We start from the raw sequence: 19966 nt of genomic DNA on the forward strand, positions 1-19966 counted from the left end.
ACCCCTGGGATGTGTGGGGGAAGTTCCCAGGGAGCTGACCTGAAATTAAAATCAAGACTATGTTCTTAAAGCACAGAAATGAAAGATGAAAGGGAAGAGCAGAGCACTGGTGTGCTGGCTTTTGCTGCTGAGGTTGTATGATAATTCTCTTCGTCTTTAATGGAACTCCAGGACCTGCTGACACAACTCAAGTACAGGGCCTGTGTTCAGGCCTAAATGAGCCTTTCTCGTAGCACAAAGCGTCTGAGGGCTTCGTGGGTTTCTGGTGATAGAGCGGAGTTTCCCCTGTGATCACAAACTCCCGGAGGGGCAGCAGGCTCCCTGCTCTCATGTACAGGTCCAGAAATCCTGTCAGTATGCGGTGTTGCTGAAATGTGGACTAGGGTGAGGCTAGGTGAGCCATGTCAGACGCCCCTGCATCTCCCCTTGCTTTGGGAGGATTATTAAGGATGATGACCCCAAATATATTTCAATGAGCACACAGATAGGCACAGTTAACAGGGGTAAACAAGAGAGAGGCACTGGCATCTATATGAGCATCATATGTAATATGATATAGCTATGGACTTACCACAGAGTCCAGAAAAGAGAGGCCTGATCGTGTCACCCAGGGAACCCAGGTAGTTGGCTGCTTCTGGGGCAAGATTGCCTGCCCTCTCACTGACCAACCTCTCAACGTTTACGCCCTCCCTGCACAGATTAGGTGGCGTATGTCCAGGGGAGGAGCGCTGGCAACGTGTCTCCAAACGACAAAGTTTGTAAAACTGAAATCCAAATCCAGTTATTGGCTAGAAAGATGGTATTCTTTCTTTAAAAGTAAAACTTGTTCAGTTCACTACTTTTTTCTTCCTTGAGTATTACATTTTGGGGCCCATTGTGCCCTAATATTTTGAGCGCTGGCAACAATGTAGGCACAGAATATGTGCACAGAGAGCTCTGATTTGTGCCAAGTTCCTTGGAACCTTAAATAATTTCTTCATGAGGTTCAAGTGATTAAATAACCGTCTACTTAATTACCACCCAGACATTTCAGTTTAGCCATGTTAGGTTGAAATGTGTATTTTGGAGCAACTCTGAATATGTCTAATATGACCAAGGATTTTTCTTTCAAATAAACGTTCTAGAGATTTTATAACTGGAGACTGTATATTTAATTTAACAAAGTAGTCATGAGCCAGGACATACAGTGAAAAATTAACATTCAGTTTTTTTGCTCCTTCTGTGCGTCTTTAAACCCGAGTCTGGATTTATTGACTGCTGGACTCTCTCCTCTTTAGGTTATCCTAAAAAGAAAGCTGTAAACGTACCCGTGCAGGGATGACTTTTGTAATGCACAGTTCTCAAGAGCTTTAGGCACTGTTCCCCTAGGCCAGCTGCATATACGTCCTTGGCAGTGACCACTGGCTAAAGTAAGTGAGGGCAGCACTGCCTTTCATAAGCAGAGCTGGTTTGTCTGCAGCAAGGCTTCTGCCCCAAAAGCTCCCCTCCCCCCCGCCCCCTGCAGAGGGGATCGGTGGTTCTGCTTCTCTTAATTGGCCGGTGACCTTAAACGAGAGGCAGCTTTGTCAAGTGCTGAGAAACAAAAATTGTGAAGCTTATCCTTGACCCGGTCAGGGACCAATTTCAAAGAGATGTAATGCCCGCGAGAGAGGAGCATGGACTGCCGTGCTCCTGGGCTGTCTCTGAGAGTGGACAGTGTCTCAGTGGCTTCTCAGAGACTGGATAGGCTGCTGCTTTGCTCTCGTGATAGAGCACTTCTGACTGACGGTGACATGAAGGTGCCATGTTCCATCAGACAGGCATCCGCTCCTGCAACCCCCATGAAAAGGAATAAAATGAACCAGGAGGGGAAGCAACATCCATGTATCTTCAAACAAAATCTCTAAGTGGACAACCCAAGAATTAGATTATCTTGGGGGGCTGCTTTGAATGATACCGAGGGAACTTTCATTGAGTTTTACAGTCTCAACTTAATTGCTGCACTGAGTACCTTAGGTCATGTCTTACTTTGTCCCTGGTGTGTGGCACTGATTGGGTGCTTCATCAATTTTCAGTTTGAAAGCATTGGCTTATCTAGTTCTCTAACCAAATATCGTTGCATTGTTGTTGGTAACGATTGTTGGTGGTGATGTTTTTGTGAGTATGTGTGTGCGTGTCGGGGAAGGGAGGAGAGAGATTGAGGTTGAGATTTGACTTAATAATTGTTAGAACAACTTTTATTGTGTGTGGTCAAGTGGTAAAACTGTAGCCTACAAAAATAGCCCATATAGTTTGCTGCTAGCAGTCTTCCCAGCAGGGTACAAATGCATCTTATCCACTAAATGGTGAGAAAGCAAGAATCTGGACTGAAGACCAGTGTTTTAGTTGTAAATCTGCGTCCCCACTAACAGCTTATTCCTGGGCCACTTCGTGATTACTGCGGCCCCCCATTTTCTCTTTCCTAAAATGAATAAGGGGAACCAGATGATCTAAGAAGAACTTTATGGCTGTGGGGCTTTTTGACTAATTGTTGAGACCCATAATAGCAAACTTACAGATTGTGCTTATGTAGCCATAGCGGGTGGTTCTCATGAGGCTGAGAACATGTGAATACACCTTGGCTCATCTCAGGAGCAGAGGTGAGTCCTCTGGAGCTTGCGCAGTTGTTGCTCTGAGGGTTTCCCCACTATCGAGCACAGTGACAACAACTGCACATGACTCTCTAGATTAAATTCTACTGTAAACTCTTTATCTGTTTTCCTCTAATTTTAAGAGTCATATACCCACTGTAGAAATTAAGAAAAATGTACAATATTAGAAAGAAGCCTATCACAGTTCCCTTTGATGCCACTAAATAGAAGTAGCATTTAGTATATTTCCTTTTTCAGTCTTTTCCCTGTGCATAGTTTTAATAGCTAGGTACACTTACTTAAATGGATAGAATTTACTGTGCTATTTTATTTGACACAGCAAAAGCATTTAACCAAATCATTAGGACATACCTCTTCGTAAGCAGCATCATTATTATTGGCTCTGAGCAATTTGACCTAAGACATAATATTAAGGACTAACTATTACTGAGTGTGTAATATGCTAGATACTGTGCTAAGAGCTTAACATGCTTGCTAATTCTCATAGCATCCCTATGAGATGAGGGATACCATTACCTCATGTTTTTCAGACAAGGAAGCCAAAGCTTAGAGAAGTTCAATAACTTGCCCATGGCTACCATGTGGCACAGCTGAAATGTGAAGCCAGGTTTTTCTTATTTGTGCTATTAATCTCTGCACTATCTATAATAATAAAAGCATACTATGCTAATTAGACCAAATAGCCGAACGACCTTCTGGACGTGAGGCAGAGGCAATTAGGGGCAATCAGGCAGGCAGACAGGCAGAGTGATAAGGGGAGATAAAAAAGGCAGGCAGAGTGGTTAGGGGCAATCAGGCAGGCAGGCAGGCAGGCGAGCTGTTAGGAGCCAGCAGTCCCAGATTGCGAGAGAGTGCAGGCCGGGCTGAGGGGATCCCTCCTTTCCCCCCCACCCCTGCACGGGCCTCTAGTATTTAATAATTTTCTATTATCAGACACCTTTCCTTATTTTTCCTATAAATAATAATATATTAAACATTTTGACAGAAATTTTGCAATTACATTGAATCTTTGGGATAGAATTATAGAGGTAGAGTTATTGATTGATTCAAAGAATCTAAATATTTTACATGCACTTAGAATATATTTTCTTTGATGTCTTTTATTCTGCAGAAAATATCCATTTGATATTTTCTATCATTGCATCTTGCTTTTAGATAACATGATTGTCTTACTTGATTGTTGAATTTGATTCTTCACTTTCCAATTTTAATTTGTTTTAAAAAAATTCTCAAAGAATTCTTCTGCATTCCCAGTTGTACTAGGAACCAATATATTTTATTTTAAAGGCTAACAGCATTTCTTATACTTTTGTGTACTTAATAATCTGACTGGCTTTAATGTACAAATCAGGGAATTCAGCAGCAATTCTAGAAAGATCAGACATCTGTAGCAGCAGGCTATGTCTAAGAAATTTGTATTTGTGAATATGAGAAGAGAAATTCATATTAAGAACTTGGAATATGTTTTTAGCATGCTTTGACATTAAAGTTTTGGTATAAAGGTGCTTATTTCTTCAACATCAATAAAATTATTAAAGTGCTTAAATGTTGGCCTTTTTATGTGAAAATACCAGTCATTCTGACAGTTCTTTTCTGGCACTTACTGCTCTTCATCCGTCCCATCTTTTCTTTGGTTAGGGTTACCTCTGCTGGTTCAGAGAACAATTGCCAGGACGATTATCCTCCAGGAGATTGTAGGAAAAGGCCGATTTGGTGAGGTCTGGCATGGAAGATGGTGTGGGGAAGACGTGGCTGTGAAAATATTCTCCTCCAGAGATGAAAGATCCTGGTTTCGCGAGGCAGAAATTTACCAGACGGTGATGCTGAGACACGAGAATGTCCTTGGTTTCATTGCTGCTGACAACAAAGGTATTTTCAGTCTAATTGGTTTCAGCAAAGAAAGTGTTATGTCTATTATCAGATGAGAATAAATCATCTTTTTATTAAAGTCTACATAAAAGTCTAATTTCTTTATTGAGAAAAGAAAAAATCCTTTCTTTTCTCCATAGATACATGTGCGTAACCATACAATGAAGCAGGGCAAAGGGCAAACCTGTCGTATGAAATGATGATGACACTGTAGCCAGGTTGACATTTTAAATATTTGATGACTGGTGAACTTTCCAATCAGATCAGAAATTTCAACTGGAACAGAATCCTGCCATGCTGGCTTTTTATCCCTGTGGTTGGTGGGTCATGAAGAGATCTGGAGGCATCTTGGTGGGGGTCGGGGTCGGGTGGGGGCTGCTTTGAGTGCCCAGGGGAAAGGAATGTCACTGGGGGTTTTCAATAGTAGCTCTTAGCTAATCAGGACAGAAATATTTCAGTGTTTTGATAATTGATACAAATGTATCAATGAATGCTAGTTGAATGTTCACCTTTGCCAGGACTATAGTTTTCATCTGTGCAACAAGCTTAAACTCCAGTATGCAAGCTTTCTGTGACCATTATGGGAATGGCGGCAAGCAAGACAATTTCAGTGAGATTTTCTATTGATGTACTTTGAGTATGATTTGTATCTTGACCTTTAACATTAACAGCACCAAATAGTATCATTTTTTGAGTTTTGTGGAACAAGACAGAGCATCAGCTTTCTGGTATTTAAATAATACTTAAAAAATATTGTATATATCCCTGAGCAATCAGGGACTGGATATAAAGTTTGTAGATTACCTATGCTCTCTTTTCTTTTCTTTTTTCCCCCCTCTTTTCTTTTTTTTTTTGTATAGCTTTTATTCATTTAACTGTACATTAGTTTCCTCAAAGGGGAACAGGGAACAAAGGTGAGCGTATCTCCAGTCCATTGGTTTTTATTTGATTCAGTAATACATAAAGAACTTTGGGAGGTAGAGATTGTAACCTCTAGCTAAAAAAAAACAAATTATCTGTGGATATCAGGTACCTACCAATACCTATAAAAATTAAAAATCTATGATTATTTTTATATAATACTAGAGGCCTGGTGCATGGATTCTTGCACTGGTGGGGTTCCTCAGCCTGGCCTGTGCAATCTTGCAATCCGGGACCCCTCAGGGGATGTTGGCTGGCCTGCGGGGATTGGGCTGAAACCGGCAGTCCAAAATCCCCTGAGGGATATAGTAGTGTGCGACGTGGCAGGTAGCTGTGGAGGAGCCTGAGCCTGGACCGGGCACCACACTGCTCCCGCTCATCCCAGCCCCACTGCACCTGCCACCACAGTGGCTCGGTAGCGCTGTCTTGGAGGCGGGAGAGGCTTGCGCTGCTGCAGCTGTGCTTGCCAGCCGTGAGCCCAGTGTCTCTGAGCTTGGCAGCTGAGCACGCTGACCTCCAGGGGGCAGCTCCTGTGTTGAACGTCTGCCCCCTGGTGGTCCATGTGAGTCATAGTGACTGGTTGTTCGGTCGTTTAGTTGGTCGCTTAGGCTTTTATATATATAGATAATCTGGATCATGAAAGTATCCATTATTAATTACACGGCAAAAGAGAAACTTAGGTTATTATACATTTTGGCCATGATTACATTTGCTGATGATTTATCTTATCTGATTTGCTAGAGAAAAACTGTGTAAAGTCAAGATGAGCTTTAAAGAAAGATTCTTTCAGGAAACTTATATGCTTACTAGAGGCCCAATGCATGAAATTCATGCAAGGGGCTTGGCCCTCGCAGCCATGGTGGCTTGCCTTGGCCCTCGCAGCTGCGGCTTCATCCAGGAGGTCATCTGGAAGGATTTCCATAATGTTGTTTAGCTGTCCAGTCTAATTAGCATATTACACTTTTATTATTACAGACTAGAGGCCCGGTGCACAAAAATTTGTGCACTCGGGGGGGGGTCCGTCAGACCAGCCTGTGCCCTCTCACAGTCTGGAACCCCTCAGGGGATGACCACCTGCTGGCTTAGGCCCCCCCAGGGGATTGGGCCTAAGATGGCAATCAGACATTTCTCTGGCAGCCTGGCAGCCCTCAGGGGAAGTCCACTTGCCAGCGGGGAGCAGGCCTAAACTGCAGTTGGACATCCTTAGCACTGCTGAGGAGGCAGGAGAGGCTCCCACCACCACCACTGTACTGGCAGCCATCAGCCTGGCTTGTGGCTGAGCAGAACTCCCCATGTGAGAGTGCACTGATCACCAGAGGGTAGCTCCTGCATTGAGCGTCTGCCCCCTGGTGGTCAGTGTGTGTCATAGTGACCAGTCACTCCCAATCTTTCTGCTGTTAGGGTCAGTTTGCATATTACCCTTTTACTATATAGGATAGAGGCCTGGTACACGGGTGGGGGCCGGCTGGTTTGCCCTGAAGGGTGTCCCAGATCAGGATGGGGGTCCTGCTTGGGTGCCTGGCCAGCCTGGGTGTGGGGCTGATGGCTCTTTGCATCTGATCACACCCCCTTCAGGGTGGGGGTCCCCACTGGGGTGCCTGGCCAGTCTGGGTGAGGGGCTGAGGGCCGTTTTCAGGCTGGTGGGTGACTGAAGCTCCCAACCTCTCCTTTTTTTCTTTTGTTTTTATTCTGGGATTTATTTACCTTCTATGGCTGTCACTGGAGCTGAGAGCTGGCTTTAGCTCTGAGGCTCGGCTCCAGCTCTGAGACCTCGGCTGCTGAAAGCAGGTATCTGGGCTTTGTTTAGCTTCTATAATTGAAACACTGTTGCAGCTCCAGCTCTGACTGCTGAAGGCAGGTATCTGGGGTTTGTTTAGCTTCTATAATTGCAACATTGTTTCTTAGAGTGCAAGCTCAGAGCCCAGCAGTGGCAGGCGGGGAACCTTGGCTTCCTACATCACTGGAGCAAGCAAGCCTCCTGTTCGCTTCAGCTGCCTGGCTGCTGGCCGCCATCTTGGTTGGCAGTTAATTTGCATATCTCGCTGATTAGCCAATGGGAAGGGTAGCAAAGACGATTAATTACCATGTTTCTCTATTATTAGATAGGATATGCTTAGCCCCTGGGCACAGACAATAATGTGGTGAAGGCCTGGGAGGGGTGGGTGCCAGGTGGAGGTGGTCAATGGGGGGGGAAAAAAGGGACATCTGTAATACTATCCTATATAATAAAAGATTAATATGCTAAGTGTCTGGTTGTCCAGTTGGCCATTCAACCAATCAAAGTGTAATATGCTAATGATATGCTAAGGCCACTCAACTGTTCGCTGTGACGTGCACTGACCACCAGGGGGCAGACAGTTGACCAGTCAACCAGTCGCTATGATGTGTACTGATCACGAGGGGGCAGATGCTCCAATCTGTAGGTTAGCTTGCTACTGGGGTCCAGCCGTGGAGCCCTCCCGCAGTCCTTCCCTGGCTGGCCAACCTCCCACATCCCTCCCCGGCCCCAATCATGCACCAGTGGGGTCCCTCGGCCTGGCCTGTGCCCTCTCTCAATCTGGGACACCTCAGGGGATGTCGGAGAGCCAGTTTAAGCCTGATCCCTCAGGCTAGGCCAAGGGACCCCACTGGTGCATGAATTCGTGCACTGGGCCTCTAGTCAACAATAAAGATAAATTAAAAAGAAATAAAAGATTCTTTCCAAATTCTTAACTACATATTCTTTGAAAATATATCCAGCCTATTGAAAATGAAACATTTCTTGTTAAGCTGTTAAGAAATTCTTTTCCTTCCTAATGTTGAGTTAAACTACCTCCTGGTTAGATTAATTAGAATGTGGTGAAAGTAGTAATGACTTATAGTTATATGGATCATCTTGATGGGCTAATTTAATTATGATGTTTATTGGATTATAAAACAAGAAAGATCATTTGCACAAGAAAGATCATTCTTGATTTTCTCTTCTTCAGTTACTGGTCTACCTGTCAGTGGCTTCCTTGTCAGTAGCTTTGTGCCTGATTCCAAATAGTCTCTAACATCACTTTCATCATCATGCATTTTTGTATTTTTTGCAACACTTAAAGTTTCACTTTTTAGTCAACTGTCTGACAAAGACATTGATGTGAGAAGGCAAAGATAGCCACTGGTGTTAAGCTGGGAGAGAGGTGTGAGTAAGGGTTAGTTTTATATAAGGTCAGTTTAGTAGTAAACTTTATGATGTTATGCTTATTTTTTTCATTGCTAGGAAGTGTTTTCACTACCAGCTTTGGAAATTAAATGCTTGGATAAAGAGGAGCTCTTGTACTTAACACTAGGTAGAAAAAGCCCTTAGCAATGATTTTTTTTATAGTTTTGTTTCCCTGAGCATCGGAACTGGTCAGGAGTGCCGAGGGCTATTGTAGACACTTTATCCTGAAAGCTAAAGCTAACTCTAGGGACTATAATACCTAAAGAAGACTTAGGCTGCTTTTTTCTTCTGCTAACAATCTTTTATAAGCTTGATTAGCTTTTGGTTTAATGGGGGAGAACTATTTGAAAATGTCTAGTTATTGTATTTGGCTCTTAATATACAATATTTGGGGGGAAATCATCAACTTCATATTAGAAAGGTAAGTAATATTAGCATTCTTAGAATGTTAGAGCTCCTATGGCAGTACAAATACTTTGTGTAAATTTTTTATATTTCTATTTTTTATTGGTACAATGTTTCTTAAAATCTCAAGAGAAATTTATAACACAACACTGAGCCTAAATGCATCTCTCAGTAGTTTCTCCTATAATGTGGTTGCTATCACTGGCAAATATCAAGGGAATAAGAAAGTTGTTCAGTTAGAATCATTGCCTCGCAGCTTCCTATAACTATGGTGGGAACATATAACAGGTTGTAATATATCAACATCTTCAGGAACTCATTGAGACTTTTTACTTTATGAATTCGAACCGTCAGCATTATCCATGAAGGAATTCACTTTGCTTTGTTAACAATACAGATTTACTAGAAGCACTGACATTTGTTAAAAACTTTTGGCTTCTTTTTCAACATATATTTACAGCACCCCAATTTTTTCCTGTTAGATAATGGAACTTGGACCCAACTTTGGCTTGTCTTGGAATATCATGAACAGGGCTCCTTGTATGACTATTTGAATAGAAACATAGTGACTGTGGCTGGGATGATCAGACTGGCACTTTCCATAGCTAGTGGTCTGGCCCACCTTCACATGGAGATTGTTGGTACACAAGGTAGGTATTTTATTTCTCAGTTTTTCTCCTTAAATATGAAGATAGGAACACTAAGTTGTATTTTATTTTTGTTAATCACCACCTCAGAATATTTTTGCCATTGATTTTTTAGAGAAAGTAGAATGGAAGAGGGGGAGAGCGAGAACATTGATGTGAGAGAGACACATCGATTGGTTGCCTCCCACACGCATCCCAACTGGGGCCAGGGATCAAACCTGCAACCCAGGTACATGCCCTTGACCAGGAATTGAACCCATGACACTCCGGTCTGCAGGCTGATGCTTTACCCACTGAGCCACACTGCCCATGGAGGAATACTACATTGTCTTTTAGTGTTTAGTTGTATTTTATTTTATTACAGCTATCAAATGTAAAGAAACACTAAAGGTACTTTATAAAGCTGAAGATTTGTCATGATAGAACCAACTATCATCTATATACTTGTCATTTTGTATATCATCCATAATAACATTTCTTTTCTGTTTACTGAATTAATAGAGAATTGGCTCTAGAAAGTCATTAGTTCAGTCAGAGTACTGGTTCTCCAATTTGGATTCATGATCCTTTTGATTTCTTAAAAATGATTGAGGACTCCCCAAAGTTTTTTTTTTGCCTATGAATTATATCTATTAATATTTACTATATTAGAACTAAAACTGAAAAATTTAAAAAAACGAATTTACCTAAAATAACAATAATTATTTAACCAATTAAATATTAGCATAAATAACATAATTTTAAAAAATTCACATAATTTTATAAGACAAAAACCAGTTTAGTAAAAATTATGGTTTTGTTTTACATTTCTGCAAATCTATTTAATGACTGGTGTAATGTCTGGATTTTCATGCCTGTTCTTCATTCAGTCTGTTCCAACATGTTGCTTTGTTTGAAGTATGGGAAGAAAAGGTGACATTGCACAGACATATAGTTGGAAAACAGTCTCAAGGACCCCCAGGGATCTTCGGGCCACATTTGAGAACAGTTCATCTAGGATCGTAGACGTTTGAAACTTGTTTTGTAAGAGGATATTTGCTGTGTTTTCATGTGTACATAGCAATGCTAATTCTTTCCTATTCATTCAGCAAACATATCTGAGTGGCTACTAAATGTGACCTAGTGACCTAAGCATTGAGGGCATGGTGATGACTAAGACACAATCTCTGCCCTTATGCAGTGTATAGTCTAGCTGGGAGAGGCAGATAATTAAACATATATATGAATAAGTTAGACATATGAAATAGTGATATGAGCTATAAAGAAGGCAAAATGGGGTACTCTGATGGCGAATGACTTCGGATGAAGAATAGGTGGTCAGAGAAGACCTCTTTTAGGCGATATGTGAGCCAAGTCTTCAAAATAATTCCTTTTGGAGAGATTCAGTCTTCAGTAATGACAAAAGTGAATATTCTTGTCTCATCCTTCACAGGCAAACCTGCCATTGCTCATCGGGACATAAAATCAAAGAATATCTTAGTGAAAAAATGTGAAACTTGTGCCATAGCAGACTTTGGATTAGCTGTGAAGCATGATTCCATACTGAACACTATTGACATACCTCAGAATCCTAAAGTGGGAACCAAAAGGTAAGCCAGCTTACTTTGGCACTAAGACTTACGACTGTCCCGTACACATGAATGTCCAGGATGTGTGTAGGGATGGGGCAGAGTTCCAAATGGGAAATCATTAGACCCAAGAAAACAAAAAGGTCTTCTCTGGGTCACTGAGAAATGAGCGGCGCAATGGCTATAAAGCAAGGGGAGCTGGCATTTGGTCATACAGAAAGTAGCCAGTTGGCCAGTGGCGATGCTTGGGGAAGGAGATGGTGGTATATTGTTTTTAGTGTGTCACGTTCTGAGAACATATTTTCCTACAGAAAAGAGGAAAACAATGTCTCCCAAAGCCTTTATACCTCACAAATGAACTGAAACTCAGGGCTAGTTCTACATGCTCAGATTCTAAACAACAGATACGAATCTATATAGTGGACGTGAGAGGTGAGGACTGTGCATAATGCTTACAGATATGCACTCTTGTGTTCTCTCAGTATTTGAAAATGTTCTGTAACAACTTCTGCATTTACCCATAGTTGCATTTAACCTTAAGTCTCCCAAATTGATGATGAGTTCGGACACAGTTCCCACATTCAAGGAACAGAATCTCTGAGAGTTAAGAGCAGGCTTGATATTATCAAGTATACCACACATGTGTAGGACGGCCCCATTTGCAGTGGGACGTCCGGTGTTTTCTTGTTGTGGCCAGCCTGTGACCATGGGGTCAGCATGCTTCATTTCCTTTTATTTGTGTTTCAGGCTCTGTGCCCCTTTGGCATCCTCCCAGGTTTCTTAACCTTGAAATGAGAAACAACCCAAACATTTCCTGGAGCTGTTAAAGGCCCTTGAGAAAGGAGAATTTCTAAGCTGGCATAGTCAGCCTCCAAGCCATAATTGAGAGTCCAGGCCAGTCCCTCTGAGTCCTCCACTTGGTTCCTGGGAGACTTGAATGAGGCCCCAGAAACACTTCAAGACAGTTTATTCAGACGGGGCAGCCCTATGGGGCCTCCTTTTTTTCCTTATAAAAAGCGAGCTTTGACTTTTGCCCATCGTACTGTCCCCACATTAGGGGCCCTCAGGGGAGCCTTGGATGCCAGATTCCCTGGGATCTAAAACTTTTAAAAGAGTTTGGGAGCGTGTTGCACCCTCACCTGAAAACTCTGAGTAGTTCTCCAAATCTTCCTAGGACAGCTCGCTAGGCTCAGTCAGGTCTCAGAAACGGTATATTACTTTGGTTTAGTCCTGTTAAGATAAGACTGTAATTTTGTTGGAGCCAACATAAAATGTACTAGTATATGTTTCTTGGAGCCAGTGTGTCCATTCAGAACAGATTATTGTGGGACACTGCTGAGCTCTGTGCTGGAGGACTGGGCCCACCATGAATAAAACCTACTCTTTGCCCTCAAGGAGCTTTCCTTGGCAAGGAGCTACTGGTGGAAATGGAGTTTCGTCTCTCCTATTGAGTGTTGTGCGTACTGAATCCCCTCCGGCTTGTGCTTTCCAAGCATTTGGCTCCTGGCACACATGCTTTAATACTGACGGGGTGACCCCTCGTTCTATTAAAAGTATTTTTTAAATGATGGTCGAGTCAATAACTGTATTATTTAATCTTATTCTGTTATAGTACCGTGGTTCAGATCCACCTGTAAAACTGATGTAAGCTATGTTCACTTATGTTTTGTATCAGGATTTAGTAAGATTATGTTTTACTGGACTGCTAAAAGCCATACACAGAATCTGACATGTGCATGTTTTGAAGGTATATGGCCCCTGAAATGCTTGATGATACAATGAATGTGAATATCTTTGAGTCCTTCAAACGCGCTGACATTTATTCTGTTGGTCTGGTTTACTGGGAAATAGCCCGAAGGTGTTCAGTTGGAGGTAAGATGTTGGGCATATTCTTTCTGTCTGCTTTTCTTTGATGTTCTGAATACGAGATAGGATGTTCTTTTTTTTCTCAGCACTATATTAAATGATTTCTTACTAGTTAAGAGAATACCTATTGGCATATATTTTAAGTGGCAAAAGTAGAGTGTCCTGCACATAATGGGAGATTTTATATTATGATTACCGCTTATGTGGGGGTGACAGTTCTCCTGATAATTCTGATTTTCATAACGATACTTAGCAAAGCACTTGAAATTTTTACTCGAGTTTGTATGCCATTAGCTATATCCCTATTTTATACCAGAAATGAAATCCAAAGAAGTGAAATGGCTTGCCAAGGCCACAGGACTTGAAATGAAGTCTTCTGATTCTCAGACTTTTCTTATTCTTTTCTTTCCTATGATGAGGAATGTGTGGGGTATAAAGTGGAGGTCAGAGGTGAGCCAAGACTAACTCCTGACTCTACTGCTCCCAGCAGTTAGAGATGAATAATGAGAGGAAGAATTTGAGAGAATGAAACCCTACCAATGCAGTCTGATGGGACTGTTTCATCAGTGGGAGAAAGTAAATACTGGGATTAAATGGTTTAGAGTCTTATCTTTCAAGTGAGACAGATTTAGGGCTAAACCTTGGTTTAACAACTTCCTGAACATCTGACTTTCAGCAAGTTACTTGGTATCACTTTCCCCAGTTGTGAAATGAAGAAATGAAAAAACGGACCCCACTGGATTGGAGGATGTAATGGATTAATTCAGTTAATTGAGGTGAAGCTTTTAGCACAGAGCAAACTCAGATAAATATTCAATGAAAGAACTGTCCTTATTTAACCACTACCAACTTTTTGCATTTTGTATTGATCTCATTTTACCTCACATCAATCTCATTTAAAAAAAAGAGAAAAACTTAAAATTGTGTTTGAATGAGGAAACATACGTTCCCCCTGTATTCATTGACGAGATAATAAAACATTCAGAAAGATGAAACTATTTCTATAAGCACTGTAACTACACTGGAAGCACTGAGCCTGTGGCTGAGCTCCAGATCTGCCACTAATAGCTGTATGACCTTCAGCAACCTCTCGACTCTCTTTGTGCCTCAGTTTCCTTGTTCTGTAAAATAGAAATAATATAGCACTTTCTTTAGTCAGTGGTTTTGAGGAATGATTAGTTAAAACATCTAAAGGGCTTAGAACAGTGCTTGGTAAATATCAAGATTCAAACATATTTGTCGTTATTTATATTGATATTTGTCTAGCTTTGCTTTTCGGTTTTTGTCCTTAAATTTTCTTCACCTGTCAGAATAGTAATGTACTATTAACACAATTTGAAGTTCATTTTCCAATATTATGACGCATCTTAAATGTTTTAAATTAAAAGGACTGTAGTTAATGCAAATGATTTTATCAGGAAATTCTTGAATTTAAGTACTAATCTGATAACTAAGGTTTAGTCTTTGTCTAAGTATTTGAGACTCTTTACATATTAACCTTCATGTTAAACCATCCGCCTTCAAATACTTTGCTTACTTCTTTGGAACATTCTTAGTTATAGAGGTTCTAAAATTCAAATGTAAGAAATTCAGCTCTTAAAAGATTGCCTAACAATTTTTAAAAAATAAACCTATTTTATTTTGAAAAAGTTATTTAATAGAGAAATATACTTCACTCATAGCAATAAGGCCATGCTATAAATTTTACAATTAAATGTTATTTTTTTCTGAATTGCACAGTAGAATGATATGTAAATAAAAATTTATAGACTTTTCATAGTATAAATTATATTTTATATAACAAAATTATATAAATTTAATATATTTACATGAAATTATATATAATATGTAGTAGATAGTTATATAATAGTATTATATAAAATAATTATATAATTTTTGTCTAAAATTTATGTAATTATCAAGATTACATAAATTTTTATGAAGACGAAGGGATTAGTTAAAGAACATATTAAAAATAGCCCATGGACACAGACAATAGTGTGGTGAGGGCAAAGGGAGGAGAGTGGGGGTTGGGTGCAAGTGGTCAGAGGGGTGGAAATGGTGGACATCTGCAATAGTGACAACAAAAAATTTAAATAAAAAATTCATAAATGTATATAACTATTCAACCGAATACTTTAAACTTATATATTTAATATTTTAAAATATTTTTATTGATTTCAGAGAGGAAGGGAAAGTGAGAGAGAGATAGAAACATCAATGGTGAGAGAGAATCATTGATTGGCTGCCTCCTACACGCCCCACCCTGGGGATCGAGCCCGCAACCCGGGCATGTGCCCTGACGGGGAATCGAGCTGTGACCTCCTGGTTCATAGGTTGACGCTCAACCACTGAGCCAAGCCAGCTTATATATTTAATTTTATAGTGATGCATAATTTTAATAGACCTGACTTTCTAGTTTCCCATGCTACCATTTGTGCCTAGAAGACTTAACTAATAAATTATTTCAAAGTAAGCATCTTTATTATTCACACTGGGAAATTTAATGTGCAAATTTCTTATAGGAATTGTTGAGGAGTACCAGTTGCCTTATTATGACATGGTGCCTTCAGATCCCTCAATAGAGGAAATGAGGAAGGTTGTTTGTGATCAGAAGTTTCGACCAAGCATCCCAAACCAGTGGCAAAGCTGTGAAGTAAGCCTAAATTCTTATGTATATTTTTTCCTATTGTAATTGTGAGGTAAGTATCAGGGAGGATTTTCACAGACCATATAGTTCTTCTCTTTTAATCTAGGCATCCCGTTCATTTCATATATGTAGGTTTATGTCTTTAATGTTATTCCCTTTAGTTGCAGTATATACACCTAATGCCTAAGTTATGGGGCAGTAACAATCCCAGGTTAGGCAACTTTCAACAACATCTGTGCTCCCTGTGGTGATTCAGAAATCCAGGTGACTTTGATCTTGGGATGCTATCTCAATGCATAATTTTTAGGTGTCTAGGCCAAGAAAAGAGAGGAGCTAGAGCAGTGGTCCTCCGGAATGAGGCCCAGAAATCAAGATTTTAAAAAGATCCCCAGGTGATTCAAATGTGCAGCCAAGGTTGAGAACCACTGAGCTAGAGAGTCACACACTGGCTCTTTAATGATTTGGCTCCAAGTGACTCACATCCCTTCCAGAACCTGGTCCCATCTCACAGGAAGGGGCCAGGAACCGTGGGGAGCGAGGCATATGGGGGAACTCAATGTCTGTGCCACACAGAGTATTGCAATTTCAGTCCCCCTTTTATTCCATAAACTATTCCCAATCCCCAGCCCTGCAGAAGCTTGAGTGTATTCTCTTTCCTCAGAAAAGCTTCCTTTTCTGGCAGGGACAGTTGTTGTTTATCTCTTAATCCCCAACACCACATGCACTAACCATCGTAGAGGAGACACACAATAAGTGCTTATTGCAATGCTGGTTCTGCCGTACTTGCGGATACTTTTCTGGCTCCCACAAAGAGAAAGGAGGGAAGGTGGGGAAAGACTGTAAACCATCTCCCCCATCCCAGTTATTACTGTATATCTTCTGCCATGCATAAATGTAATGCTTGAAGTCTTTTTGTAAGTTACATGTTTTAATTTGGCTTTGTCATAGGCATTATTTTATACAGTTGCTTCCTCCCCGGTCCCCATGCTTCACTCAGCTCTTTCTATTGAAGGCAAGACTTATGTCTTGGTGTTTCTATGTAGATAGCTTACCTACATACTTACTGAAGAGGTAGAATTTGAGGCATTTATAACCAAATTGAAATTAAAATTTTTCTTATGTTAATAATTTCATATATATGAAAGAATAAATGTCATATCTGTAAAGTTTAATATGTAATAAAAAATGAAAAGCAGAAAATCCAGTACCAAGTTTTAAAAATGGAAAATTTCCAGCACCTAGGAATATTCTTTATTCCTCTGAGGGGTTTCTGTCATAACTAATTATTTATTGCCTTGCTTTTCTTTAGAATTTTGCCATATATATATATATATATATATATATATATATATATATATATATATATATATATATCACTTACTTTTGTATATTGTGAAACTTATTAAGTCTCACTGTAGATTCTTCGTAATTTTTTTTTTACTTTCTCTTACATATTTATCTCAGATCTGTTCCTTTTTACATCTGTGTAGCATTTCATTGTATGAACATAGCACAATTTCTTTAACCACTGTACTGTTGATTGTCAGATCTGTGATTTTTCATTTTTTTAAATAATGCTGCTATGTATGTATGTATCTGTGTGTGTAAAATTCCTTTAAGGTATTAAATTATAGACTCTTTTGGAGTGTCCACATATATGATTATGTCTCCAAATAATGAGAGTTTTGGGACCAGTCCTCATGCCTTTTCCTTCTTTCTATTGCACTTTTGAGAATTGCCAGCGTAATGTTGCCTAGAAGTGGTGATAGTGGATATCTTTGTTTTGCTCCTTAGAACTGTGTATTTTCTACACTTAAATATGATGTTTGCTGCAGTTTTTGTTTTTAAAAACTTTAATTAGGGTAAATAAAAGCTAACTTTTATTTGATAAAATGTGAGGTGATTATATAGCATTTCTTCTTTAGTGTCTTTTTTAAAAATTTAGTAAATTTATGGGGGTGACATTGGTTAATGGGATTATGTAGGTAGCAAGTGTGCATTTCTATGATACATGATCTGTAGATTGCTTTGTGTGCCCCCCACCCAAAGTCAAATTATCTTCCATCACCATATATTAGGCATCTCTCCACCCCAACCCCCTCACCCTCTTCTCTCTGGTAACCACCACACTGGTGTCTGTGTTCAGAGTTTCAGTTTTATGTCTTACATATGAGTGAACTCATATGGTTCTTACCTTTTTCTGACTAACTTATTTCACTTAGCATAATATTCTGAAGGTCTATCCATGTTGTTGCAAATGGCAGTATTTCATCTTATGTCTGAGTAATAGTCCATTGTGTATAGGTACCACATATTCTTTATCCAGTCCTCTATTGAAAGACATTTTGGTGTCTCTGTTTCTTGTCCACTGCACTCCCAGAATAGACCTAATAGTCATTTTTTATGTAATCAACTTTGTATATTGCTGATACATACAATTTTTGTCTATTTTTGCCCAGTATTTTAGTTCTATCTTATTTTGTTTTAACTCCAGGTATTAGATATTGGTGTGATTTTATACCATTATTGTTTGTTTAGACTTATGAACATGTTTATAATTTTCTTTGTTCAACATTCCTTCTTGGCTCTCCGAGCTTTCTTCAAAGATCATTTTCTTACTTTCTAATGTGCATCCTTTGACCATATTTTATTTAAGTTGTTTTTTGTTAGTGAGGATCTAGTGGTTGTAAGCTCTTTCAGCATTTGGGTGTCTGAGAAAGTCTTTATTTTGTCCACAATCTTAAACAAGTAGAATAGTTTATCTGAGCATAAAAATTTAGGTTCAGAGTTGTTTTCTCTAAACACTTTAAAGGTATTATTTCACTGTCTTCTGGTTTCCTTTATTGCTATTGAGAAGGCATCTAATTTGTATCTCTTTTGAGTTAATTTTTCTTTTCTTCCTGACTACTTTAGTGTTCTGCAGTTTCTTATGATGCATTTGGTCTTGATGCCTCTTGATTAGTCTTGGTTGGAATTTTTGGACTTTCTCATTCTGATGATTTGTAACTTTCCTTGATTCTGCAAAATTCTGAGCCATTATCTCTTCAAATAATTTATCCTCTCATTGTCTCTATTACTCCTTTTTAGAAAACTCATTGGATACCTGTTAGACCTTTTATTTTACTTCACTGTTTTCTTATTCTCCCCTATTTTCCATATTTGTGTCTTCATACAGCAGCTCTCACATTTATCTTCCAGTTCATTAATTCTGTCTTAAGATGTATCAAATTTGCTATTTAACTCACCCATTTAGTTATTCTAATGGTTATACCTTTTCTTTCATTGTTTTGAAGAGAGAGAGAGAGAGAGAGAGAGAGAGAGAGAGAGAGAGAGAGAGAAGAGATGAGAGATGAGAGAGACATCAATTAATTGCCTCCCACACATGCCCCAACCAGGGATTGAATCCGCAACCCTTTGGTGAACAGATGATGCTCCAATTGACTAAATTACAGTGGCCAGGGCTTAATGGTTATACTTTTTATGTCAATAAGTTTTTATTGATACTTTTCTTTTTAAAATATGCTCTTGTTTTATACTTATAGTTTGAATTTCCTCTACTTTAAACAAACTATTTCATATATTTATTTTACATGTTATATCATTTAGTTGTAGCATCTAATGTTTCGATGGGTCTGACTTTACTGCTTCTTGTTTCATTGACTCTTGCTTAGGTTACTTCATTTCTTCACATGCTTGTGAATTTTCATGATGAGCTCAGGCTTACTGCAACACTTTAAGACTTGGGTTTGATTTTTTTAAAAACGAGAGCTAAAAGTTAGACAATTTTCGTTACAAAATTCCTTCGAAGTCTGATTTCTCCTTACACTCAGAACTTCGCAAGCATCTTGCTCTGACACCTTCTGGGTGCTTCAGGCTGTGTTTCCTCTCTCACACGTGGTCCATCAATTCTGAAATTCTGCAGTGAGATCAGCAGATGCCACCAGAGCAGCCACGAGGCTTTAGTGACTTCTTGTATCTCTCTGGATTCATGCAGTCTCGTTATCTGCTGCTGGGAGTATTTATTTTACTTATTTACCAATTCACTTATACTGATTTTTAAAATTCAGAATTTTTAATATTTCTATTTAGATCATTATTTTATTGTGGCATACTTTACGTATGCACAAATCTTGATATATAATTTGATGACCTTTTTAAAAATGTATGCATGTGTGTGCTTACCACCCAGATAAATATATGGTAAATTTCTAAGCCATCCCATT

General features: G+C 39.5%; 1 protein-coding gene across 7 annotated transcripts in view; it reads left to right on the forward strand.

Moving 5' to 3' along the window:
- The window catches only part of ACVR1C (activin A receptor type 1C), a 90808-nt gene that overhangs the window by 62635 nt on the left and 8207 nt on the right, over nt 1–19966 (forward strand). For 6 of the 7 annotated variants that reach the window (XM_059704388.1, XM_059704394.1, XM_059704393.1 and 3 more), the window contains 5 exons: nt 4269–4499; nt 9495–9662; nt 11092–11248; nt 12975–13099; nt 15619–15749. In XM_059704388.1, the coding sequence (XP_059560371.1) occupies nt 4269–4499; nt 9495–9662; nt 11092–11248; nt 12975–13099; nt 15619–15749 (812 nt within the window). The remainder of the gene's footprint in view (nt 1–4268; nt 4500–9494; nt 9663–11091; nt 11249–12974; nt 13100–15618; nt 15750–19966) is intronic. The other variant, XM_059704395.1, reaches the window with a different exon arrangement.

Source organism: Myotis daubentonii, chromosome 7, assembly GCF_963259705.1.
Source record: "Myotis daubentonii chromosome 7, mMyoDau2.1, whole genome shotgun sequence".
Taxonomy (NCBI): domain Eukaryota; kingdom Metazoa; phylum Chordata; class Mammalia; order Chiroptera; family Vespertilionidae; genus Myotis; species Myotis daubentonii.